We start from the raw sequence: 27,901 nt of genomic DNA on the forward strand, positions 1-27,901 counted from the left end.
TTAAGCTGGTATTTTTATTAGATCTCTCTACATAAAGCACTTTTTTGCCTGCCTTAAACTTCCAGTACTTCTCTGAACACAGCACAAGATGCTTCAAACTACTCCGCATTTCTTGATTTGGACACTGCCACCTTAACAGCCTGCACAATGGCATCTTTGTCAATGCCAAACATCTTCAGGAGCTCAGCTGACTTCCCGCTGCGTGGTACATGAGATACAGCCAAGCGACTGACTGTGATACCAGGCTCGCCCACTACTGCAGCGCACACTGCTTCTCCAATGCCACCTATGAAAAAAGTCAAACACAAGATACATCTTTATGTTTTAACAGGCAACATATAGATTGCATGTATATCTGATCCAAAGGTCCATGCAAGTTAAATCCTCAATTCACATGCTTATGAGAAACATCAGGCACAAGTGACGCGTCCGAGTTGAGCATTTGTGAAATGAAGCATTCCGAGGACATTACTTCAGACGTTACTGAAGTATTTACGAACTGGCAGTAAGAAACATATACATCTAAAAGGCACAGAACTGTCACGAAGCTCTCACCACTACTGAGAGCCAGGTTTAAAAATATATTTAGATTGAGGAGTATTTACAAGTGTACTTAATGAGCTGAAAGTCTTAATTCCCACCAATGGGAACAGCATTTAAGAGCTCCATCTTTTCACAATGCCTGTATGTGCCACTAGGCACCTCTCTCAGTTATGTAATACATTCACAACCTTTGCTTAGAGCTCAGCTCAGACTGAATCACTATCAGCCACAGGGACAAAGGGTGCAATAGGAACTGCACGGCAGCAAGGGACACTGGAAGCAGAGAAACCTCGGTACTGCACTTCAGTTACTCAGAGTTACACTCAGAGTGTATCCAGGAACACAGGGATTTTAACAGCTCCAGGCACGGTGTGATTTAACCAGTCAAACTTAGCCTCCAGCCAGAGGCATCTCCATGGATGCGGCTGGTAAGATCAACCTGATGTGGGCTTGTGATGAGTGTACACCTGACTGTCCTTGATTACATCACATAGAGAAAGTTGTGCCAGTTTAAATCACATGTTCATCACCTCAGAGCATGATTTCGCCACCTTGCAGATCTGCAGGAAAGTATTTGTCCAGAGTTGAAAGAAACTAGAAAATTATGAGGCTCAGTGATGCTATCACCATCCCTAGGTATGGAATAAAAGTATGGTGTAACCAGCACTTACGGCAATACCAGCTCACTTCAGGTATCTGGCAAGAGCGATGCTCCCCTTAAAGTAGGTTAAACATTCTCATAATTACAGCTACTGATTTCTATTAGTAGATATCTATGGTATCTACTAATGCCATCGTTCACAGCTGCCCCTCTGTCCATTTCTCCATCTCCCTCTCGAGAGGAGCAAGCCTGACATGCAATTCCAAGTAGCTGCTCTCTGTTTGCACACTGTCTAATCTTCACAGGACATGTTTGCACAGGGAAGCCTCTGAAAACCTGTGCAAACAAGATGCATCAGAGCGCAAGTGGCAGCAGATTATGGAGTTAACTCCATTAGCGAGCTGGTCCCAAATGGTGTTCCCCTGGGCTCAGTATGGGGCCAGTTTGGTTTACTATCTTCACCAACAATCTGGATAAGGGGATCACAGAATCATTACGGTTGGAAAAGACATCTAAGATCATCAGTGCCAATCGTCAACCCAACACCACCACACTTACTAAACCATGTCCCGAAGTCCCAGATCTACACATTTTTTGAACATGGGGGTGTTGGTCAACAGCTGGCTGAATATGAGCCAGCAGTGTGCCCAGGTGGCCAAGAAGGCCAACAGCATCCTGGCTTTTATCAGGAACAGCATGGCCAGCAGGAGTAGGGAAGTGATTGTTCCCCTGTACTCAGCACTGGTAAGGCCACACCTCGAATACCGTGTTCAGTTTTGGGCCCCTCACTACAAGACAGACATTGAGGTGCTGCAGTGTGTCCAAAGAAGAGCAAGGAAGCTGGTGAAGGGTCTAGAGACAAGTCCTCTGAGAAATGGCTGAGGGAACTGGGGTTGTTTAGCCTGGAGAAATGGAAGCTCAGGGGATACCTTATTGCTCTCTACAACTCCCTGAAAGGAGGCTGTAGCAAGGTGTCAGTCTCCTCTCCCAAGTAGCAAGTGACAGGACAAGAGGAAACAGCCTCAAGTTCTACCAGGGGAGGTTTAGACTGGATATTAGGAAAAAATTGTTCACCAGAACAGTTATCAGGAATTAGAACAGGCTGCCCAGGGAGCTCACCATCCCTGGAGGTATTCAAAAGATGTGTAGATGTGGCACTTAGGGACATGGTTTAGTGGTGGACTTGATAGTGCTAGGTTAACAGCTGGAGTCGATGATCTTCAGGGTCTTTTACAACCTAAATGATTCTATGATTCTAAATAAAATCCTGGGATTTTATTTAGAAGCTGGGAGAGTCTTATAGAGACTACTTGGCTTCTCCCAAGAAGCATTTTATCTGAAGATTTACTTGGGAGTAATTTTAGAAATTCCTTCTTGCGTGCATCACGCGCTTTTTACCCTCAGCTTAAGAATGCTACCACACACCAGCAACAGACACTGAAACTGCCTGTAAGCAGGTGAAATGAAAGAATAAAAAGAGTTGAGTGAGGATGTGAAGTGCTCTGGCTCTTCACAGGCCCTAATCTACTCTTTTATAGTAGTGGAGAAGAAAGGGAGAGGAGTTTATCCCAGAGTGACTGTGGAAACTATCAAAGCCATCTGATTTCAAGCAATCTGGAATCAAGCTTTTGGACACAGGGAAAACTTAAGAAATCTGCACAGCAATGATCTGTCTTGCAACTTAAACTGCAAAGTGGCTGCTGCAAAGCCATTCTCAAACCATTCTGTGCAGAATCACTGCACCACAGCAAGAATTTGCAGTCTCACTGGGAACAAATGAATTAAGACTTCACTTGAACCAAGCATACAGATGGGGATACAAGGCTAAGTTAATTGGAAAGGCAGTTCTGATTAACTCATTATCTTAGGAAACTTTCAGCCCTCGGTGTTATCTTATAATCGTAACAGCAATGAAAAAGGCTAAAACTTCTCTTTTGCTTTAACTGAAGGACAGCATCAGGTCTCATACTTCTCTCTCAGGTCAGGAGAAGCTGTGAGCTTCCAACTTCTGAGGAACAACTGTGTGGGTTGTGACCTGGACCCAGCTCACCTTCATGGTAATGGTCCTCAACAGTGATGATTCTGCCTTTGGTCACTCTTGCATTGTCAAGTATTGTCTTCTTATCCAGGGGCTTTATAGTGAAGGGATCAATCACACGGATGAAGATTTTTTCTGCAGAAACAGAATTAAATTATTTGCAATATGAATTTGGAGAGTGCAAAACAACAGAAGTGGTACAGGCAGCCCCTACAATCTTCTACAGCCATTATGAAAACTGTCTAGGCTAACTCCCTGGTATCTGTACTTACGGCTTGTCTACCACAGAACTTAATCAACCCCAACTTTTGTATGTATTCTTTCTTCATGCACCTTGTGATAGTAATATCCATTGATTCCACAGATGAAACTCTTGAGGCAGAACAGCCTTGGATAAGCGAGTCAAGGTCATTAGGAGTGCCTCTCAGCAAAACAGTAATCTAAATGGCCTTCTCACAGGCAAGAGCAGAATCTAGTCACCAAGAAATCCTTCTTATTCAGACTGTCAGTCAGAATTTTTTTCCCCAGACCCTTATTTTATCTTTGACTTTATTATCAAGTCAAGCACAATTTCCTCCTGCTTCTTCAGCCTTAGGCATTCTGAATTCTTGATTGCAGACTGCCCACCTACCAGGTATGCCTGCGTGAACTGCCCCAGCCCTGATCGTGGTGCAGTTAAGGTTGGCATCAAAACCAGAATTTGTTCTGTCATCACAAGGCAGGCCCAGATTGCTTATCAAAATGGCAATTGTTTATAAAGAATAGCAAATTACATGAGGTTTCTTCTGATCTTGGCTAGCTGAACACTGAGTCAACTCTTATCATACATAAAGAAGCCCTGTGTTGTTGAGTGTTTTGTGACTGAAGGCTCTTTAGCGGCCAATATATTTTAGGTATTAGACACTACCTCAGCACTAAGGGATTATCTCTCCATAGCTGCTTATTCACACTTCAAGATCAGCAGAGCATCGCAAACCATGGTAAATGCAGAAAAATAACAACAGTTCTGAAAATACAACTTTCCTGAAAGTTTTAAGTCTGATGGCTCAAGGTCATGACAAAATATCTGTCCACCTAGATACAGCATACGAAGCTACCCTTAAGCCACAGTTATCTCTTACAATTTGTGATCTCCTCCTGGGCGTAGGCTACTGACTCACAGATGGATTTTTGATGGTTTCTCTCTCTTCTTTTTTCATTGAAGGATTTTTATCTTGGCTGTGAAATGTCAGTGCATTTCAGCACTGCCATAGAATTATTGCCTCCCACGCTAGTTAAAAGTTGATACACTCATTCAAAAAGCCCAAGTCAGGAGTGAACCGTATCTACGCAAAGGTACCCGCACATCAACAGCACCGTCTAAGAGCACACACAATTGCCTGGCTCAGCTGACAAGCTGTATTTTGTTAACTGGCCACAGTCTGATTGCATTTTATTGTCTTGGTACCCTAGCTGTCCCAGACAACAAGCCAGGGAAGGAGCACTCCTGCTTTTTACACACCTCCCCTAAGATTCTGCCTGCAGGGCACTTTCAGACAGATCAGCAATTCTAAGGAGACTTTGATCTCATCAGTTTAGCAATTTTCATGGCTACTAATGCTGCTAAGGTAACTAAAACCTACCCAATTAGGCAAAATTGGCAGATATATACTATGTTGCACTGTATCAGCTTAACAGGTGACTAGCTGCCTGTAACATTTTAATTAATGTTTACCAGTACAAAGGGTGAGTAGTTAGGCTGAGTGGTATTGATTTCTTTGCTGTGATAAAAAGGGAGAAGAGGGGGGGAAAAAAAAAAAAAAAAAAAAAAAATCAACCCCCCATAATCTGATCACCTTTTCTCAGCTGCTCTGCTGCAGCCAGAGCCTCATGCAGAGTGACTCCTGCTCCAATCACAGTCACTTGGTCATCCTTACTCTTCAGAACCACCTGCAAGAAAATGTTTCCATGTATTTTTAACAATAAATCTTACTGATACTTCTAAGATTTCTGGAGATTTGTTGTTAAAAAGATCAAATATTTGGCATTGGAATGCTTTAGAGGGAAAAGGGCTTTTACAAGAGGAACTTTGCGTATTTTTCTGATTCTGTTTATCTGGGCAGTATTTACCTTTGCCTGTCCAATATGGAAGTCCTCATTGTTGTTGTAAATGACAGGATTTTCAGGACGACTAGTTCTTATGAAACAAATGCCCTGTTTCCGAAGTAAACATGTTATAAGTTACAAAACCAGAAAGGTGTTAACATTCCAGTTTGTACATCTTATGAAAAAAAATGCAGAAAAACTACTTTTTCTATTTGTACCCTTGTATATTCTCTCTGGTTCTACTAAGTAAACTCCCCCCTAGCCCCCAATTCACATTAGACCTTTTGCAATAGCTGGTTGTTTCAGACACTACAATAGAATTAACCTTTTCTAGAGCACTTAATTATTTCCTTTCTGATTTCAAGATCTCTATTTCTCTTTTGTTCTCTTGTGGAAATGGAGAATCGAGTTAATTAGAATCTTAGAACTTTGCCATACATGTGCAAATTTTACTCTAACAGCTTTAAAGCAAAAGAAGAAATGCTCAGCTGAAAGCAAGGAAGAATGCTTTCCATCAGTTAATGTTCAGATGTCCTTCCAAAAGAATTAACAAATCAGTACTTAAATATAATCTCTCCCTCTCCACTCCCATCTTTTGTTTCACAAACCATTCATCACATTTATTACACACTGAGTTTTCACACTTCTTCACTTAAAAGCTGTACTAGCAAGACTGAAATTTTTCAATTATTTGCTCCTTCCTCAAGGTGAACTCCTATGGCAGCCAAAAGAAGTACCAATCAAGGAGATGATCCGACCCAATGCTATCAATGATATTTGACCATAACTACGCCCAATTAGCTGAAGGTAAGATACATCAGAAACTGTCATAGCCACATGACAAGTCTTAGTCAACTTCAGCCACAGTCCAAGTTAACTGCAATCCATCATTGGTAACAGAGGAGCAAAAGATGACCAGTGAGACTGTCAACCAGCATAAGCACCAGCTCTCATTATCTCCAGAGGATGTAGACTGTCTTTGACTAAAAGAGGACCTGACTCCTGAGCCTTCACATACAGGCACTTGATCAAAATCCTCAAGATAAATTTATCTTTCCGTATGCAGCTTCAGTTCCGACCCCAGAGATATCACACTAGGAATGTAAGCTTGCTAAAGACCAACAAGAGTTATATTCGCCCTTATTTCTGAGCCAATTTAGACCCAAACTGCAATCACTGTGTAATCAGTTACATCTCCCCAAATCTGGCCCACAGCGTTCCATCTGTTCATTCTGCACTACTCTGTACAGAACGTCTGCAACCTTTCCATGCAAAGAAAACATCCCACTGCCATACTGGAGTCTTTGAAAGAATTTATGTGGGTAGAGACATGCAAGAAACATGCCAGAAGCAACAACAGTAGTACAAAAAAACCCCTTATTCTCTGGCTCGGAAATATTGTGATGCAAACCTTGGTGTTGGCAGCTATTTCCACTGCTTTTTCAGTGGCTACAGCATCGCTAGGGTAAAACACAGTGGCAGTGGGAATAGCCCGGAACATGCTCAGATCCTCCAGTCCCATCTGAGATGGCCCATCCTCACCTAAAAGAATCAAACCAGGGTTACAAAAGAGTAAGTGCACATTTTTGACCATCACTCAATATAGCAGTGAGGTTCAATGCAAACCAGAAAAAAAAAAAAAAAGTATATAATCAGGCACACACAGGACATGCAAGTCTACCTGCTTGAGAAAAGAATCATCTTCTCCTTAAACTTGGAACCATCTAAACAGTAAATAAAGATAGAAAGAGACTAAAAAGATAGAGAATTGGAGTTAAAAAGTTAAAAATAGAAAATAAAGTACAACAATAAAACACAAAAGGAAGACAACCAAAGTAGGAAGGGTACAGACACAGAAAGAGGGTCACAAGATATCTGAGCATCTTCAAACTGACATGTACTGAGGCTGCACAAGCAGAATTTATACTTGTCAACAGTGCTGCTTTAGATTTAAACTGCTGGAAATGTGAAAGGAGAACTGCATGTGTTCCATCAGACATGGAGACTGCACTTGGTACAATTACTCTCAAATTCTTCATCTCACTTCAAGATTAAATGAAGGGTATGCATTTTTCAACACTATAAAAAGTTTTTAAAAGAGCAACAGGGCATTCGTGTTGTTAATCTAACAACTCAAGTGCCTTATGGCATAAGTGCAGATCTATAAAAAAGAACTGTTAGCCAGCACACATGCTGGATGCCATGATTTTCCATAGTTAAAGAAACAACCACAACACCACCCGCCCTCAATGACCTTATGTAACGGTGCTTTGGGAATGGCACTGTTCCAAACTAACCCAGCAAAGAGTTCTGAATCCAGTCATGTCACAGCCTGCAGAGCAGAAGCAGGGCAATAAGCCTTCCCACATGCATCCACTACCTGTTACTCAAGAAGGACGAGTTCATGAGGAAGGAGAGTATTTTCATAAGAGCAGTACAAAACTCTGAAGAACTCTGAACATGTTAAAGAAATCAATCATTGGACTCTGCCACTATATATTACTAATAAAGTAAGCATGAACCAGGAGAAGAGAACATCTCAGCTTTCAGTCATGACATGAAAAAAAATCTCAACATCACAGTTCCTAAATCTGTATGCACTCTGACTGAATGAGTGGGATCTCAGTGGGCATTCTCCTTTCCTAAAATGCACCCAAACAATGTATACATAGCAGAAAAGTGAAATTATGAAGAACAAAATTAACAGGTACCTGAATCAGAACATTACCCAAGGTAGAGGGAGTACTCATATTTGTCCTCCTTTTGCTAATGTGGTGCCAATAATACCAGCACCCACAGTTTATATATTATTAATATATTGGTAATAAGTGGTTTATAACTGGCAATTTACAGATTAGCACTAAGTTAAGTTTGGCCTCAAGTGCATCTTTATAGAAATCCTGATTTACGTGGGATTAGAGTAGTGTAGATCAAAAGAGAGTAACTTTAAGTTTTGTCTGCAAAACCTACATTTATAGATTAATTAAAAAATGTGAGTGCTTAATATGAACAGCATCAAATAACTAGAACATAAAATTGGTTGTCTAAACAACCGATATTTCTACTTTTGACACATGTACATTATGATTTCTTTCTCTATATGTTCAATTTGGAAAATACAGATTTTCCATTATTCTCTTATGAGCTTGAAAACATATTTAATGTTTCATTAGATGTTTTGGTCCATCAGCAACTATTGCTCTAGGAGTGAACTTAGTACAAGTTCAGAAAGTCACGGTGACAGTTCTCATACATTTAACGGGTCCAAATTTCAAAGAAGCGGAAGCCCAGGTCTACCTAGAACTGCATACATAAAACTTCAATTTTCACCACCACAGATCCAGTTAGAATTCTGAGTTCCATACAGGCCCAAAGTTCTAACAGGAAGTACACTTAATTCATACACTTCCATTTAAAATTGAATTTTCCAACTGCTACAGTATTTACCTGAATTACTTTATTTTAAAATTTGGCTGCAAAACTTGGGGTTCAAGTTCTTTTTTGAAACTCAAGAGTTGAGGCCTGAATCAGATCTGTAACTCAAACAACTTTATAAATCTAAGTATGCACTTCACCATCACAGCTCCCAACATAACATTTCAAGTATTGGAAATGAAACTTGGAAGCTTAGTTCTAGAAGATAATTCAGGTAACCCAAAGGAGTTTTATCTTCTTAAACAAGCAAAGACCAAAGCTAATTGGCTTTTGCACCAACACCCTTTGCTGCTTGCTAGAAGTCTTAAACTAGATTGAACTGGACTACCATGAGGTGGGAAGACTGATTTTAAGAGGTGGTTTGTAACAGAATACCTCCCTTAATGACATACAGAAGCCATAATCTGATATACTCTACTTACAGTCTTCACTACTAAAGAATTCTCTATACCGCTGCAAGTTAAGCCTGAGGTTCTGGATGAGTTTATGAAGCACCTTTAAAGCTTTACCAAAATTACAGGTCAAACTATTTTGCTTTAAACAAAAAAATCCAACCCTCCTCCAAACCATACTGCTGGCCAAAACTATTAAATCAGCTGAAAACCTGATGTATGCAGAGAGTCTTAATTTACTACTCCTGTCAGCTCTCTCTTCTCCTAAGCCCCATAAATACCTAGTAGTTTTTCAAGCACGAATGTCTACTAGCATTTTCCTTCTTGGTATGCAAGTCTGCTCCTGTTTTCATGCTGATGTACATGCATTTCATTAAAAAAAAAAAACAAAAGTCCCTTCCTCCCTCAAACCAAAATCAAACCCCAATACGATCTGACATGTACTGAACAGTTATGATGGGAAGCAAAGACCAGAGAAGGTATTGCCAGTTTCCTGAATTACACAACAGCTTCGCAGTTCATGTTTCATTAGTACTTTGAGGTTTGAGGTTTTTTAATCAACATATTAACTACTCCAGTAGTAAGATATACCACGATAAGTTGAAGCATTTATTTCTAATCTGTGATCTTCAAAGGCATAATAAAACAAAAATACTTCTCTCTTGCAAAGTGTTTTTGAGATTGGTGAACAAGAGCATCTGTGCAAGAATAATTTCTCATTTTAGGAACTGAGAAACAAAAGGTACAGTAAGCACATGGCTATTCTTAGCACAAAGGACGTCAACTGCAAAGACGGAAAGGAACCTGAGCTCCTCCCTTTCAATCCAATCCCTTTATATTGCTCTATACTTGTGAAGTAGAAAGGTTTGTAGGGAAAAGTCCTATTTTTATCAGGCCAAACTGATAAAAGAGGAAAAAAGCACATAAGCTGATGAAGGCTTGAAATCTTTCTCATTCTAAATACAACAATATGCCTGACAAAAGTGAATTGCAAATGTGAGTTATTCGTATAAATGGTGCCACTGTTACACCATCACAGCTATATTACTGGTTGTCTCCACAAAGCATTATCAGTTTGACTGCTAGACACTTATCACTAAATGGATGGAAACTGCTGATAAATAAGTGAAGGCTGCCCTTACCAATAGAAACACCGCAGTGCGACCCACAGAGATTGATGTTACTCTCGGAGATGGCAGCCATACGGATCTGGTCAAACGCCCGTGTGAAGAAGGTAGCAAAGGTGCTGGCAAAAGCAACCGTTCTGTCACGAGTGGTACAACCGACTGCAATGCTCACCTGAAAAGAGGGAGATTGTACAGGAACAGTGAATTCCTCATTTATTGATTGTTTCCAAGAGACCATCTGTAGGACTTCCTACTGTAAAACTTTATCAAGAAGCTCTCAATGCAGATTAAAAATCTCTGTCCAGTCCTGCTCCTACTTGTTGGCCTTTCCAAAAAAGGAGGCAACTCACTCATGCAGTATCTATCCTCCAGCATCTCCTCTGCTCCTTGCCTCACCTACTATCTGTTATTGTTGATCCTTACCGGCAGCTTCTTTTCTTCATCAACAGCCATTCACAGAGTTTTAAGACTTATCCCCCTTTCTTTTCCTGGATCAAAGGCTTACACTTTCAGTCCAAAGGGCATGGTTTTATTATCTCCAGAAGACAAAAATTACCATTATAAGTGGGAATGGATTTACCTGTGTGATTTGCACTGGTATTTACTAAAAGGGCCTTCCTCAGCAGGATGGAAATTAGAACAAGGTCCTTAGATTGCTTATTGCTACAACTACCTCATACATTTATTTTACACAGAAATTCATGGCAAATTTCTCCGAAGTGGATGTAAACCCAAAATGCCTGACTCATCCTTATGAAACTGCCCTAGTATAAAATTTGCAAGAGACAGTCCATAGGTTCTTTGGTTGTAAGTCATTAAAGACAACAGCAAATTTCTGCTTAAATTTGTGTCTTTAATTTCACCTGCTTCAGTGAACCCATACAGGTGGCAACTGAAGACTGTCAAACAGATGAGTTATTGAATTATCTTAGTCCTTTCTGTACAAATGTCATCAGGCTAAATTTATTAACTGTTTCTCTGTCTTCATCTTTATAGGTCAGTATAGTATAGAATTCATTATCACATTGTGAAATTGCATTTTCTGTGAAGAAAAAAACCGCACAACCAACCCTAAAGAGTCTTTTCAGAGTTAAATCTCTACAAATCACACTGTAGAAAGTATTGCTGTTGTTTACAAGTTGCCATCTCCTTGTGTTCTGCTGAAATGCAGACAATATGACCACAAAAATAGAAAGAAAAAAGGGAGGGATTTAGGAAAGATTGTTAGAAGCACTCCTGTTTTATTCTATTTGTAAGCTTTTGCCATAGCATTGTTTTTCCCTAAGAAGTGAGGAAGTCTAATTAAATATCCATGAACAGACATGCAAAAAGTAAATATTAAAAGCCCACTTTCTGAAGACTCAGACTGAATGGTCTCAGATCTTGCTGTGTAATACCAGTATTTCATAAAACCAAGAGACCAGTTACCATGTTCTGTTCAGCAATGTAGCATTCAATGTAGCGACTGGGATGTTCCTTCTTAAAAAGCTCGGAGAAGGTGGAGTTCTTCGTGTCTCCATCCAAAGCAATCACTCGATCATTAGCATGGCCCAGTTTTGCAAGTGCAACACCGTAAGCTTTGCGAGTAGCCCACTAGGAAAAGAAAAACATAGCAGTACCATTATAACTTTCTGCTTCTAGAAGCTTTTGCCCCCCTCCCCTTTTCTTGTTTTTCCATGAGTGCATTCACTTATAATTAAAAAAACCCAAAACACAACAAAAAACATTTTACATGTTAGCAGTATCAAAAGTATGTATGAGAACAGTGACACATGGAAGAGTAAACAAAAAAAAAAGAAAAATAGAGTAAGGCATCAGGACACACCTCTGTGCTGAAATCAGACAAACCTTGGTTTCTAGTCATGGAAATTCACTGAACATTGTGGAGTTTCTTTGATTTTTAAATACACATAAAATAGTTTGGATAACTAATAACCATCATGAAACGAAGAAGAGTGATTTAAGCCTTTTTATTTTAATATATCCTTTTAATATCCAGTGAGTTGAATGTCTGTGTGTCACACCACAAAGGCAGGTGTTTACCAGGATACACAAAATCGGAGAGAAGAGGTGGGTAGCTGAAATTGTGGAACCAGATAACACAAACCTTCCTGCCACCCATTAAACAGTCTCACACTTCGAAGATACCTGACAAACAGTGAAAAAGGGAATACCTTTTCTCCCACTTTGTAAGTTGGTGGAGATGGCATCTTAATGTTTCTAATATTTACTACAGGTGCATCTTCTTCTGGGAGGGCTGGAGAAAGCTTTTTCCTATTTTGGATTTTATCATCTATTTCTTGAATGATTTGCTCAGCCATGTTTTTTGGAAGGGGCTTTCCATGCCAGCTTTCCTTATCTTCAACACCTGTGTATTTAAAATTATATTACAAGTAAGACAAATATTTAAGCTATTTAAGTTTTTAGCTGCAGATTTTACCCAGATAAAAGTGCGGTGCAGTATGACAGTCTACTATAGTCTTCCAAGAAAGAACTTCCTTATTATTCCCACTGTAAACAATTACAAGAGTATTCAATTGCATAAAGACAGACATGTTTAAATACATATGAGAAACAGTCAAATTCCATATCTTACAAACTAGCGTAAGTAGCATCTTCTACTTAAATTGTTTTTAAACTGGCACCTAAAAGACCTGGTCCGTAAGTGTGGCAAGAAACAAACATTAAATCAGTGTGAACAGTTAACAAGAAATTTCAGTTAAGCCTAAATAAACAAAGTCAGCTAAGTTTCAAACAACAGCCAGTTGTCTAATTCAAACAAGACCTGAAGTTTTACAGCTTTATTTCAACAGCTTCTGATGACTCTTCTCTTTGTGCACCCGGCACTAACAGCAAAATTACCTCTTTGGCTGATATGCTGCTTTTCACTGAGTAAGTCTCTAAGAATAATTTACTTTGCTTGCTCAGGCAATGAAAAGGAATGAAGATATTCACTCCTGTTATTAATATTTATCTGGTTAGAAAGACAAATTCACACAGTGCTGCTAAAAGCTGCAGCTGAACAGAATCACGGCAACCCCTGAAACACTGAATATGCATTTACTCCATTCTATGGATACAGTGCTCAGTAGCCAGCACACATCTCACATGCAAGAGCCAAATTCATTTTCTTAACACTACTGAGAAGTATAAAGCATTTGAAAGACTTTCTGCATGCTGTTGCTCAAATGTGTAGGTATACATCTGTCCCCTAGACAATAACATTTAGGTAAGTTTCAAACCACGTGAAAACTACAAAAGGATCTTAGAGGCACCATGAACTCCACAATTCAAATAGCTGCTAATCTATGAAATAATTTCTGTGGACTACTGTATCCTGTATCTCAATGAACTACACATCAGCTCACATGAAATAACCTGCAGTATGACAGGCAGCTTATGTACCACATCTCATGCAGCTTTGTTAAAACTGTAAATGTGGCATCCCTCCTTGTTTTACCTACATTTATACTGCCTGGCTGGTAACAATCAGACCCAGTTATCTGCAATACAGGGAGCATGCAGCTTCTGTGACAAAGTTACGCCCTTCTCAGAGTAGTGTCTGTGAGTCTAGGGATCAACAGCAAGCCAAGAAGGTTGCTCCCTTCTGACAAGGCAATTTTCAAGACCAAGTCACACGGGCCAATGTTCCCTCATGCCCCTGCCCACCTTCCAGACCAGAAAAGACTTTTTAAAGAGTAACAACTCAAGTACAGCTGACAGCAAAGGAAATCCTACTCTGCAACTGGAGATCTGTAAAAGCTCAGTCAACATGGAAGTGCACCTGGCTGGACAACGTGAAGAACTGAGAGCCACATCTTTGCCTGCTTCCAATGACGTATCAATCTAACGTCCTCCATAAGAAAAGGCAACAAAGTTAAAAACAACAGGGTGAAATTCTGAGTTTTCAGATTGTATGGCAGTATGATCAAGTAAAGAAAAAAAACCCACCTTTTCCTAACGTATGAAATATTAAACTTCTATATTTTTTTAATGATTGCAGCTTTATTGCAGCACTATGTACTTATTACTACACATAAGTGTATGCAAAGCGATAGATGTTTTATTACCTGATATGCCTTTGCCTTTAAAAGTCTTCGCAATGATAGCTGTTGGCTGATGCTTGGCCTGGCCAAAGGCTTTGCAAAGTTCCTCCACACTGTGTCCATCAACGATGATAGCATGCCAGCTAAGAACACAAACAGATCAACTGTTTCTAAAGGGTTTTAGCATGTGACACTCTCTGGTAGTTAGCAATAACAATAACAAATACTAATTTCATTCCAATGCAGTGCCTTTTTAAGAGACTCAAAGTATGCCAGAAGCATGAACTAGCACTCATTTGAGATCATAAAATATCATGGTTGCTTTTTTATAACACAAAATGAGTCAGAGAAGGACTAATAGCTACTAGCAAAATTCACAGCCCACAGATACCTAAGTCATCCTACATTTCTTCAAATATATCAGCCATTTTTAATCACAAGAGCAAATCAAACATCTAGAAATCAATTTAAAAACTGACAGTGAAAGTTGATTAAAATATTAAAAATGCTCCATCATAACCTGCATGGCTGCTATTGTAATTGACAGGTTTTTTTATCATGGATTTTCGCATCTGCATAGACATACACATTTCTAAACTAAATGAAAGCAAATACACAAAGAATTCTATTTTGAGTAATGATTTCCATGCCCTTTTTTCTGATCTACTTGCTGTGACAGTACATTTGGTCACACAAACAATTATAAAATCTGTATTTAATGTAATAAAAACTGCTTTAAGATCCTCTAACAAATTCATCTGAGTAGTCCTTTTATTCTTTCTCTAAACAAAAAATTCTGTCACTTTTAATATTCCTGCTGTACCAATAAAGACAATGAATATCAGGCACTATGAAAGATCGTCTTTCTTGGTGATGGTATCCTTTAAAGCTGAAAGATCATTTGAAAAATTCTGAAAAGCAAATAAAACATACAGTTTCAAATGGCAGACTATACTGAACTTCTTCCGTCACATACCCAAAGGCTTCACAGCGTTTCTGGTAAACTTCAACACGGTGCTGCAGAGAGGTAGGCTCACTTTGTCCGAGCCGGTTAACATCAATTATAGCAACGAGATTATCAAGCTTGTAAAACCCAGCAAAGGCCATTGCCTCCCAAACAGAACCTTCAGATACCTCTCCATCTCCAAGCACACAATACACTCGATAGCTAGAAGAAATAAATAAATAGCGAAGAAATAAATAAATACACTCATAGCAACAATTCACTGCTTTTTCTATCTCAAACTCAATGTCCATTGCTCAGTGCATTCACCTCAGATAACCTCGCATAATCTTAGACAAATTAAATGAAAATGCTTTTGTGCTGTTACACATGAAAAAAATAAGATGAGAAATACTGTACTCTTCAAACCTTTGTCTCAAAAAAATCAGGCCTTAAGCCTCCCGTTGCAAGGCTTGAACAAACAGGCCCATTAAACACTGTCACTGTGACTCAGCAAGATCACTAACAATGCATGAAAGGTTACTATCTACTTCCTCATTCCTACCATATACTCCCTGGAAAAATGATCAATAATTTCATTTCAGGAAACTATACACTGGGGATGAAATCAACTATGGATTAAATCATGTTGCATAACCAAATCCAGAATTCAGGAAAAAGATAACCAGCATGACGTAACTTTGTAGACTACTTCTCCAAAGACTGAAGCTTATTACTTAGGTAAAACTCATTTAGCAAGAGTACTGCCTGATCTCTGCAGGATTCAGCCGCTGTATTTTTCTTTTATTACCACTCTATTTTTTTTATGACAAAGCTTTATAAATGTTTATTACCTATTAAAATTTTAAAAGAATAATAGATTAGCTTCAAATGTATTTTTAAGAGAAAATAATCAAGATTGCTGTTATATATTTTTTTTACTAGATCTTAAGCTATAACAGATTTTTGATCTGAATCCCACCCGCCTTCAGCTAAATCTTAACTCCTTCCACATAAGCTGCTCCCCAGTACTGCACGCCAGACCACCTTTTTCTTCTGTCATGTAAGCATTGGTTAGCTTTTTTCCACACGTAGCATCTGCTAAACTCAATTAAGATCAGCAAGTCATCTTTCACAGAAATGATTTCAAGCTAGTGAACTGTAGGATGCATTAACTGGGCAGCCTATGCTCAAATGTACTAGAACTGTCACATAAAATATATCAACATCATCAGACTATTTTCCTCCTCATGCAGATTTGCCTTTAGACATCTACTTTTCCTGTCCACAAAACAAATGGCAGAAGCAGTCATTTTTGTCTCTATGGAGTCGAGTGCCTTTCAAGTAACATTTTGAAGCTCTACTTTATGATTAAATGGTGCTATTATTGACCATAACTTCCTTATCTAGACATATGTTCTCCATTATTTGCCATCTGACTTTGAACAGATACAGCCCTAATTTGCATCTTCCTTGCAATGCTGTCAGGTTACAAAAGGAATACACCTATGCGCTACTTCTTGCTAATCTTTAAATCCTTAGTAGTTTCACTGGCAATGCCTTTGTAATTATCAGGCAATTAATCTATCACTTAAAATCCAAATGTGACATGAATTTGGGAACAGAGAATATAATAAAGGAGGTGGGTTTTTTCCTGATTAAGAACATATTTTCACAAAATATTCACACTGAATGCCCATAATAATGAAATATGAAGACGGAATTACCTGGCTCTGTCAAAGAATTTGCCAGTGTATGCCATTCCACATGCAGCACCAAGACCCTGACCAAGGGATCCAGTAGCCACATCAGTGAACGCTTGTCTCTAAGAATGAAAAGACAACAATTATTTTACACTTAAGAAACAGATTAAGTAAATTCCAGTGCTAGAAGATGGTTCAACATACATCAAAATTCAGCTTCTCTGCCATAACAGTACAGTGTAAGTCACTCCAAATCTTGGCCTGTTCTCCTCCTTTCCCTGCAATGCATGTACCTTGATGATGAGTGTCACTAGCTAACTAGGCTCTCTGAGAGGGAGCAATACCTAAGGCCCAGGAATTTCTCAACTATGCCTGGGATATCAACAGTTAAGAACTGATGATTTTGTGTAAAAAAAAAAAAAAAAAAAAAAAAAAAAAATCAATTGAAACAACTGGGTTGGAATGGAAAGATCAATTAGGTGACAAAATTGGATATAAATTCTTGAAATACCTCACAGCTTCTTAAAGGACAAGAAAAGCCATGCTGGAACTTAAAATAAGTCTTTTTAAAATGGAAAAAAAAAATTACATGTAGGACTGTAGGGGAATTTTACTGCAACAATAAAGGTCATTTTTGCATGCTCATTCAAATACAGACACTGATTCAGCTGTGAAGCCACAGATATCATCATCCTTCTTATAAGCCTTTATATTTCCCTGTACTGTAGCTGGCAATCAAAAATTGCTGCAAAATACATAAACTTCTTGTTTTACAGAAACATCTTACATCAAAAAGCTTATGAGTACTCACTGGTACTGGGTGTCCTTCTAAGATAGAATCAATTTTCCTCAAGTTCAGTAATTCTGCTTCTTGTAGAAAGCCAGCCTCTGCCCAAACAGCATATAAAATCGGTGCTGCATGCCCCTAGAGAGAAACACAAATTTTAAGCAAAGCTCAAGTTTCGCAATATCCTAATATCAAGGTAATATTCTACAAAGCTGACAAACCCTGGAATCAATTCTTATGTCCACTAAAAAGGGATCAAGTTATAAAACACTTTTACAATGCAACTGTCACTCTGATGCTTGTTTCTAAGTATCCAATTTCCCTGATCAGAGTACCCCAGGTAGCTGACTACAGTTAAGACAGTAAGAAGGCAGCACTCTCAAGGGCTCTTGAGGATGTCCTCGAGCCAATCAACATTCAAGAGTAAGAAGGTGTCTCTCAGCCATGCAGGTCCTATTCCAAAAAGTAGTTTTGGTATTCAAACAAAATCTTTTATTCCATTTGCTTAGGTACCAGTTTCAAGAACACAGCACTGCTCACTAAACCAGTAAGCAGATCGATGAGCAAGTGTTACCCCATCAGAACTTCTTCAATACATGTGTATTCAAGGTAAGATGCAGTGAGTGACAATAGGCAAAATTTTAAGCTTTATACGCTCAGATCCTTGTGGCCAGGTCCAACTGGACAGCTGCAAAGTAGGAGTCATCTTCCACCCACAGAGTCATTAGGAGTCAAAAAGGCCTGCAGAGGTTTGAAGCCATTTTGCAACTCTGGGGCAGAAACCCTGATTAATTAGAGAGAGGTAAAGCAAAGATGAAGAAGCAACTCTCTACCATGGCTTTAACCACGTCAGCATTAGCTACTTGCTTCTCATCCAATTACTTATTTCAGAATGGCAATGAGAAGTGGCAACAGTTATATCCAATGCAAGGACGTACACCATCAGCTATATGGCATTATTGTAAGCCACCATGTGAGGATGGAATCTGCCTCACTGGAGTACTTCAGCTGCCATTTTTTACATCACTATGTTTTCTGAAGGCCCCTCAATTGCCTTTATGTTATACGATCAAAATGTCCCTGTGATTTGCCAGGGCACAATGCAAAACGCTAATGGTCAGTCCAGATTGTGGTTTTATGTGTTTTCTGAACCACAGTGGCTTCAGAAGTAGCATTGACTTTAATATCATATGGCACAGGAGGAATGCATCTTCCCACTAATCCTACCATAACTACTTCATATAATGCTCCCTGAAAGCTGACAGTAATTAGTGCACATTGTGACGTGACTGCAGGCGTAACAACATGGCTGCATTTAACAAGTAGAGCACAAAAGCTAACTGTGACTTGCTCATTAAAAAATTGGTTATGGTGAAATAAAAGTGATGTTACTATTTCTTGATTTTTTTTTAGACAATATAATAACATTTATTATTAGAACAACTTAGAGTAGTGAAGTTAAGACTTATCAAGATACGTTATACAGACACTTTAAAATTATTTTTGAGTTGTGACAACTTAATCCCACCAGCTTTTATTTGTCTTTCTGAAGTAGACAAACTCCAGGCTCTCAAGTATTTCCAACAGACTTCTGTGCAGATGCAAGCATAAGCACGCATAAGTCAAAGAAGAGAAGTCAATTTAATTTACAGACAGATAGCTCTTCACTAGCAGACTGCAACAGTATAGCATAACAATTATGATTTTACCTTTGAAAGAACAAACCGGTCGTTGCTGGCGTTTCTGGGATCTTGCACTTTGTACCTCATGGTATGGAAAAACAGCACAGACATAATCTCTGCTGCACTGCAACATGATGTAGGGTGGCTACAAGTCAAGACAGACCCAAGATTACTACTTTATTATCATTTCCTCAGGATTGTATCTTTAAAATACCACTTTATCAGTCCCCTACTCCTCAGCATTAAAACACACAGTCGTAAGTGTTTTTGATAAACCATTCCAGCTACCATTACCCCAATGCCAATTATTTGTACTTTGAGACAAAGGGAGCCTTCTATCTAGTTAAAGTGAATGTTAAAGGAGAGACCCTGGTGACAGCTCAAGGACATATCTTTTAGAGCTCTCTGTTTTTCTTCATGCCGAGGAACACCACCCTAACTGGTGACTGTGAAGCACAGGAAGCAGTATGACCCTGTGCCTGAAATCATACTCCACCGATTTATCTGATGGTAGAAATTCACACTGATGCAGAGGAAACAAAGACAGCTTTCCACAGTACTTTAGCCTCTCTCTGAGTGAAGGAATTAAAAGTGTGGCATCATGACTTCTTCACGCCCTGTTGCACAGGCAAGGATGGGTAATGCAAGATTAACTTTTCCAGAAAGTTCTGGAACATTTAGAACTGCAAAAGTACCATTTTATTTTACCATGTTAGAGCTGACAGAACTTGAATTCTGATTTCTAAAGAGGGCGTTAAATAATGTAATTTGAGCTAATCTACTGAAACTGGACACAGAAATTTACTGTCTCCAGTAAACATCCAGATACACATTGTAAAACACTGATTTGCTTAATCTCTGGCTAAGAGGGGAACCAACATTTTCTACATTTACATCTCTAAGTTTGAAACATTGAATTAGCTAGTTTATTAAACACATGTAAGTATCTGGGCTAGTCTCTCCCACTGAACTATCTGGGATCACTTTTGCAACAATTTATAACAGTAGCACAAATTAATGTTTCAACTATAATACTAACAAGTGAATGTAAAGTTACATGGAAAGGGTTATTTCCAAGTGGCAAATACTGAATTTTTCCAAGACAAGGTATATATTTCATTTGAAGTGTAACAGCAGGGCATACAACTACTTTTATGTATCTACCTTACTGTAATTTAAATGATGATCACTGTAGTTCCCATGCACCTTGAAGGGATGGCACTACTTGAGCACTTGAGTGTACCACCCTTGGCTTTTCACTTGCGATAAAGCTTAAAAGGGGTAAGGAGGCTCTTTAAAAACTTCTATTCAGTGCAGAAAGCAGCATTTTAAAGATTTTACTGGTGTAAACAGGATTATTCTTGACATCAGTGATTGCTACTGAGGTACAGGAAAGTGACAGTAAGGTGATGGCTGCAGAAATCTGCACCAGCTTTTAAAATAACTTGCAGTTTCATCTGACGTCCTCTTCTACCAACACTTATCTTCCATCTTTAATACAATACTTTAAAATATTTTACCCTACTTGTAAAACAGGACAAACTTACTATGAAAGTGTCACATTTCATTTCCCACATGTACGTTTACCATGCATGTTAGGATTAGACAACACTTTCACTAGAACTTTAATCAGAATATTATCTTCTGGTAGCAATAAACCTTCCCTCCCAACATCCCCAACAGTGCTGTAACAAGAGAATAAAAACATGCAAAACAAGAATTACAGTTAGTGTCCATCCCTTAGTAAGTACTCACACACAGGGAACCAAAAGAATTAGCTTTAAACCATATTTCAAACATATTAGTAAATATGTATTTGAGTTAATCAATAAGCCTTACATGCTTGTTTAAAACTTTCATTCCTTTAATTTTATTAACTTTATACTTAACCATACTTCTATGAACTCCTGGTCTTGGTAAAAAAAGTTTTAAACAACCTAAAATGGTAGCGTGTGGAAATAAAAAAAAAAGGTAGAAAAATTTAATAAATTACCTGAAAATTGACAAAAAAAACCAAAAACAAACCCAAACCGAAAACCACTTGTTAAAACTACAGGTTAATTAAATTACTTCCTATTAACAGAAATTACCCAAAATTTAACTACATAGTGGAAACCAGAAATCATTCTAAAATCAACTACACAACTTTATTTAAATATAGCCATCTTAACTACATCTACTGGCCTTCTATTAGCTGATACATTTCTAGTAAGTTCTGTTAAAATAGTTCCTTGTCAAGTCTAGCCAAGTGTATTTGGAGTACTTGTACAAGGGGAGGAAAAAACCCACAGCAAGTCATCGCCACTATTCTCACACAATCTTCCGCATTTTGTTCCTGACTGATGAACAACCTAGAACTTTGCAGCTGTGGTCCGATGAACAAGCTTCTCTGCCAGATACCTTCTACTGAAGAGCTGCCTTAACTTTGAAACACAGCCCTTTAGTAGGATATCAAACCAAAGTACCTTAGAAGACTGAAATCTTCAATCCACACAAATCAAGAGTAAAACAGTTACTCCAGCGCGGTTTTGTGGGGGGTTTTTTATTACTCTGCATCAATTTATATTAGCTCCATCTACAAATGTCTAGATGTTTAAACGAAAAACTGTAGTGGTGGCATGTTAAAATAGAATACTGAGTGAGAGACAAAAGCTAAAAAACTGAAAGAGAAAATAATCTGCAACAAATGATCATACCAAATGTGAAACTAACCCACCTCTTAAGAGACTCTTGCGCAACTTCCACTTCTAAGAATTTAATGTAATTCTGGGAAACCAGGCACCGTTTCAAAATGGCAGAAATTTATCGTTAGCTAAAAGACACTCTACAGATTTGATGAAAATGTCTGCACTACTTATCTACACAAAAAACTTCTTCCACATCCAAAAGCAAGTATGTTAAATCTTTACAACTAATTTAATTTTTTTTTTCCCATCTAACACATTTTAAGCACAATTTTTTTTTCCAGTTCCCTAGTTTTTTTTTCCAACAGCTGGTAAAGTACTCAAAGGGATATGTTTGAGTGTCTTCAGGATCAGACTATCTGATCTTTTAGCTCTTGTCCAGACAAAGGCTGTACTTTCTTTAACAAAAGTTTGTACAAGTAAAGACTACAAGAACTGGTGTCTCAGATCTACCACAGAACCACCTGTGCTGCAATATATACCACAATTTACAGAAATTACTTCCTTGAGAAAAGTAGGTAGTTCTTATTTTGTTTGAAGTGCTTTTATTGCAATTATTTCCTTCAGATTTACATACTACACCTTTAGCAAAACCAAATTTCCTTAAAAAGAAATTGTCACGCTTGCATTGATTGTGTTATTAACTGTAAGCTTCTATTTAAGTTTAACTTGCATTCAAACATCTTTCTACATCCTTAGTGTATACCAGGAGTTTAAGCAAAGCAAACTGTCTCGTGCAGGTTTTGGAAAATACATTTATAACATACAGCTGTTTTAGAAATGTATGCGATTTGCCTAACACCGCAACAAACTCTGAATGTCTTTTACTTTTAGGCACATCACTACACCATCATCTTGGTAATGAAATCTTATTAATTAAGAAAATACACGACTTGTCAACAGAATCTTCACTCCAGAGCCCATCTTTCAAAATCTGCTCATTATCAGGTTGTGCAATAATTTCAGACTCTACACAACTCTAGTACAGAATAAGCTAGAGTGATTAACGAAATGCCTTTGTGCAAGTATTCAGCACTGTAGCATACATGAATCAGGAATAAAAAGTAAAACTACTTTTACTGTTTCTTCATCAGGCTGGGGAGCACAGTTTTACTATTGAATTTCATGGGCCACAGAAGAGAAGCAAAGGCTGTAGCAAGATCCTTATTCTTTAATAGCACATTAGACAAAACAGAAGTAATTTTATCTGTAGATAAGACAAGTAATACCATACATCTCTGTAGCCTCCCCAAAACACACACTAGAAGCTCAAGACTGAAGCCCAAGCTCTACTAAGTAGATTCAGCACAATTTTGTCTTACCTACAATTTCACACAGGCTTGTGTAACACTGCCTGTACATTGCAGCTTTGAAACAAATCAAGAATTAAAAGAGCAATTGCTGGGTATCCTGTACTTCTCCCTCCAGACTGGACCTTTCTGTATGCTTAGAAAAAGATCCATGTGAGGTAGCCCATGCCGGACACAGGGTGAAAAGTGTAAGGCAATTCAAAGCAGCAGCTTTAAAATATTGTACACACCTTTCCCCATGCAAACCTCAGCATACAAAGGATTCCTTCGATTTTTTTTTTTTTTTTTTTAAACACTACAGTTTGTTTCAAACAGGTCCAAAGGCGGAAATTGCAAAGAGATGCGATATAAAAATAAAAGGCCAGCACTCTATATTGAAGCACTCAGATGTATTATTCAAATAAATAGCTTTAATTTTACATGAGTAAAAGCGGATTGTTTGCAGAGATTTTTTTTCCATAGGTAAAGCACGATCAAAGGAAGGATAACCCTGGAATCTGCACACATCAGAGTCTACACTAAATCCTGTCCAGAGGCCTGAATAAACTGCCCATTTGAGACCGCGGGCATTTCACAGATAATCCCACTTGGGCTCACTTGAAATTCTGTGCAGAATTAGTTCCAACTGACGGGCACGAAATGAAAAAGAAACCGCTTGCGCCTCAGGCACAAATTCTTTCGTTTTCAGTCCTGCATCAACTTAGCATTCCCGGCCTCTCTCCGCAGTCACAACACCCGACGTGGCCCGCGGCGGGGCGGCTGCCGCCTCCGGGCCGGGCCGGGCGGCCTTGGGCCGCACCTCACCCGCGCTCTCCTCGCCCACCGCCGCCATTTCCAGATGTAGCATTTCCACATCTAGCAACACCGCGCGAAACCCCAGACACGCCGGGGGGAGTCTCGGGGCGGGGTACCGGGAATTTGGCCGTGACGCCCCAGGTGCCATCCCTCCCCCTCACGCCACGCTCGGGCTCCCCATTCCCGCGCAGCGCACGTCCCGCCCCGGGGTCGCCTCAGCCTTCCCGCCCAGCCGCGGGACGCACGGATGGGCCCCCGGCATCTCCGCCCGCTCGGTGCTCGGCACAGCGTGGCGGGGGCGGGCGGTTCTACCCTCGGGAGACACCTGCGTGCGCCCGGGCAGCGGGTAACGGGCTGAGTGAGCCCGGCACAGCCCCTCCCAGCACCGCCTCGCCTCAGCCTCGCCCCAGAACGGCCGCACGACCCGGGATGGGAAAGAGCGGCTCGCCGCAGGGGAGCACCGCGAGGCCGGTCTGCGGCCGGGGCTGGGGCGCAGCCCGGCTGCCTCACTCACCCGGAGCCGGCCGCGGTCGTGGCCTTGATGGAGCTGATGCGGAGCCGGTTGGCTGTGTCCTTCAGGGCCTGCAGGGTCTGCTGGTCGGGCTTGTGGTAATCCTCCATGTGGGCGATGCAAGAGGGCCGCGGCGGCAGCTGGGGCTGGGCAGAAGCAGCAGCGCTCCGCGAGGGCTGTGCGCAGCTCACGTCGGCCGGGCCGTGCGGTGGAAATGGAGACACAGAACGCACAGCCACCCCGCCTCCCGCCCGCGCCGGCCCTGGCCGCGCACGGCACCGCGGCCCCTCGCCTGAGGGGCGGGGCGGGGGCGGGCGCGGGCGCAGCCGGCTCCCCCTGCCGGCGCCGGGAGGTGGCTCCGGCCGCGCGCAGGCGCCGTGGGCGCCATTTCCCTCCCCGGCTGGCCCCGGCGGAGAGGAACCAGACCAGAAATAGGCTACAGGCCGGAAAAGAGGAGAAAACGGAAGCAAACCCAGTAGAGTTGCAATAGCACTTGCAAGGGAGTTGCTGGTATAGGGCTCCTCCCTTTCAACTTTTCAACAATAAAACCTACCTTAACAATTGGAGAAGTAACAGTGAATTCATCATAAGCTAAGTTCCCCATGCAAGATCCTTAACTGAACCTCATAGTTGCTATATACCAGCAAATATCTTGCTTGGGATGTGGCTGTACCATAGCTTCAAATGTGCCTAAAGTCAGCCTAACCTTGCAGACTGAAGGTTACCAACATCTCCGAGCAAGTTACATAGCTTTCCTTCTCCTTTGTCCTTCCTTGCATCCTTTCCGCTACCTCAGCCTTTCCTCAAGGCAACACCACGCTTGATTCTGCCTGCAGCCACATGGTCAGTAGCTTGAGCTAGAAGTACAGTCATGTATCCAATCTCCTGGTCATCCCTGCTTACTGTGCTTTGGCTTGCCCTGCAAAGCAGTCTCAGAGCTCATTAACTGGATTCCTTTCAAATAAAGATGAAACAGAAGTTTCAGTCTGAGAAAGCAGCTAATACACACCCCAGCCACTAAAGAGTATTCAGTCCAACAGCACAGACAAAAGCTAGTCTGGAGCAGAATTCAAAACTACATGTTGAGTCTTCAGCACTGCCTCATGTCCTCTGTAGACATACTGTACTGGAATCTTCTGCCTGTTGATGTAGACAAAGCCACAGAAGCAGGTTACTAGCACAGCAGCACTTATTAGTCTGAGCTCTGCTCCGTGCTTACAGATTAACAGCAGTTGTTAAAATATTGGCTGTGCTCATGAAGTAAATGGCAAATTCTCTACCACTCCTGCTGTTTAAACACTGTTCTTTTGACAGATGTTGACATTTGGCTCAGCCGTTATATCAGTGACATGGACAACTACATGTCAGTTGAGCAAGGTTAGGCAGGACAGCTTGGTCTACCCTAATCTGTGGTTTAGAAGAGATGCTTTAAGTCAATTCTTCAACTGAAGCCAAGCCTAAGTGAAATAACGGCTATGATGCGAAACTCCAGTGTTTAGTGTTGACTGAAGATACATTAAGAAAATATTGCTCTACACCCTTCTAATTTCAGCTGCAGGTAGTAAGTTTTCAGGAAACAAAAAGCTTATTTCAGAGTACTTCATCTTTCTGGATGGCTAGTAGTATCTGTAAACACAGTATGAAAATATAATCATGGAAGCAGGTTTCATGAGAACAATCAACTAATTTCTACACTATGTTTTTGCTTCTAACAGATTAATTTGCTCTTTTTTATGTATATACAGTGTGCTTAAGATGTAAGCATTGCTAGACTGTTACTGTTTCTCTGTGCTTACATCTTTGGTAGTAGCAAAGGGAGGTAACAGTCAACTGAAACAGAGTTCAGCCACTCCCTGCTCCTTAGTCAAGGTCCTTCATTTTCCCTCACAATTCTTTTAGATACACACTGACTAGATTTCATTCTTTGGCTGAAGAGTAAGACTGTGGTCAAGATTCTGATGACAGTGAAGATGCACTCTTGAACCTTCAGTGGAAGGATGGCTCCCTAACAAACTGTCTCTCAAGTGTACTGTAGCAATAGCAATCTTATCAACTGCCTTCTCAGGCTGGACATATGGTGCTTTCTTTTTTCTTTCCTGTAAGAAAATAAGGGGGATGATCTGGATAAGACCAGTATTACTATGGCTCACAACTTACTTTGTTTCTTCCATTGCTATCTGGATGGTAGAAAGACTTTAAGATAGGCTTAGCTTAGATAATGTCATTGGGAGATTACTGCCCGCAACTCACCCTCCTTTCTCTGAACCCTCATGCTGCATCACTGAGTGCTTATTTATGGTATTATGTTGCTAAAACAGCAGCTCAAGCATACACAGGATGAAATTCCACCTTGTGTCAGTTCCTCCCCTTTGATCTACTCAAGTCGCATGTTATTTCTAAAACTTCAACCAAGAGTGATGGACTGTAAAGCAATAGCTAAAGTCATGGCATACATTGTGTACAAGTCAACATTTCTTCCACATTCTTGGCATTTGCCTCTGAAACCATGTACAATATGATTAAAACCAGGATGCAAGTGTATGGACAAACAGTCTTGCTTCAGTATATAGTCACATCTCGGTAGCTTCAGTGTTAACCACTGGACTAGACTAGACAGCTGCTTAAATACATACACAACACAACTGGATTTTTTCCATCCCCTCCTCCACACATTTCACAGTCAGGGCATTATGTGCAGTAGAAGCAAGGAAGCTGAGCTATGGCTGTCATTTGCTGAGATACTGCAAAAATGCATTGCTGACATAAGTACATGCAACGCTGTTTACCAGAACAGGAGCTGCATGCACTCAGCACTGCTGAAATTCAGGCTATTTAGCTACTATGGGCTATGTGCCCAATTTTGCCTTAAAAACTGTTCTCAACATCCAAAATCAAAGTCTAGTAAGGACACTGAGTGGTTAGGTAGCTCACCACCTATTAAAATAGTGAGTAAAGAAAATGAGTGGAGGCATGGGAGGAGACCAAGGGGCTGTGCAATTGCAGTTTAAGCACTGTATTGATTCCAAACTGTACTGCAATCTGCTGATCACTGCTGGCACAGATTGTTACCTTGCTAGTCCTGAACATCTCCGTATAGCATACCGGGTTTCATTTCATTTACAGAGTTCCTTAAAAAAGACAAGTTACACAGTGGAATTCCAATCACTGTAGTCTGGTATGGGAAGGCAACATACCCAGAATAAATCTGGTGCTGCAACT

General features: G+C 40.2%; 1 protein-coding gene across 1 annotated transcript; it reads right to left on the minus strand.

Annotated features, from left to right (window-relative positions):
- TKT (transketolase) lies at positions 1 to 24,987 on the minus strand. The gene is made up of 14 exons (XM_086755700.1): positions 24,686 to 24,987; positions 19,410 to 19,527; positions 17,725 to 17,838; positions 16,938 to 17,035; positions 15,244 to 15,435; positions 14,292 to 14,410; positions 12,396 to 12,589; positions 11,650 to 11,814; positions 10,237 to 10,393; positions 6,679 to 6,809; positions 5,292 to 5,375; positions 5,018 to 5,111; positions 3,195 to 3,317; positions 1 to 286 (listed from the first exon to the last, which is right to left on the minus strand). The coding sequence occupies exons 1-14, from the start codon at positions 24,790 to 24,792 to the stop codon at positions 99 to 101; spliced, it is 1,884 nt and encodes a 627-aa protein (XP_086611826.1). The 5' UTR covers positions 24,793 to 24,987; the 3' UTR covers positions 1 to 98.
- Positions 24,988 to 27,901: the final 2,914 nt, after the last annotated feature.

The sequence above is a fragment of the Chlamydotis macqueenii genome, chromosome 10 (assembly GCF_036417535.1).
Source record: "Chlamydotis macqueenii isolate bChlMac1 chromosome 10, bChlMac1.mat, whole genome shotgun sequence".
NCBI lineage: Eukaryota > Metazoa > Chordata > Aves > Otidiformes > Otididae > Chlamydotis > Chlamydotis macqueenii.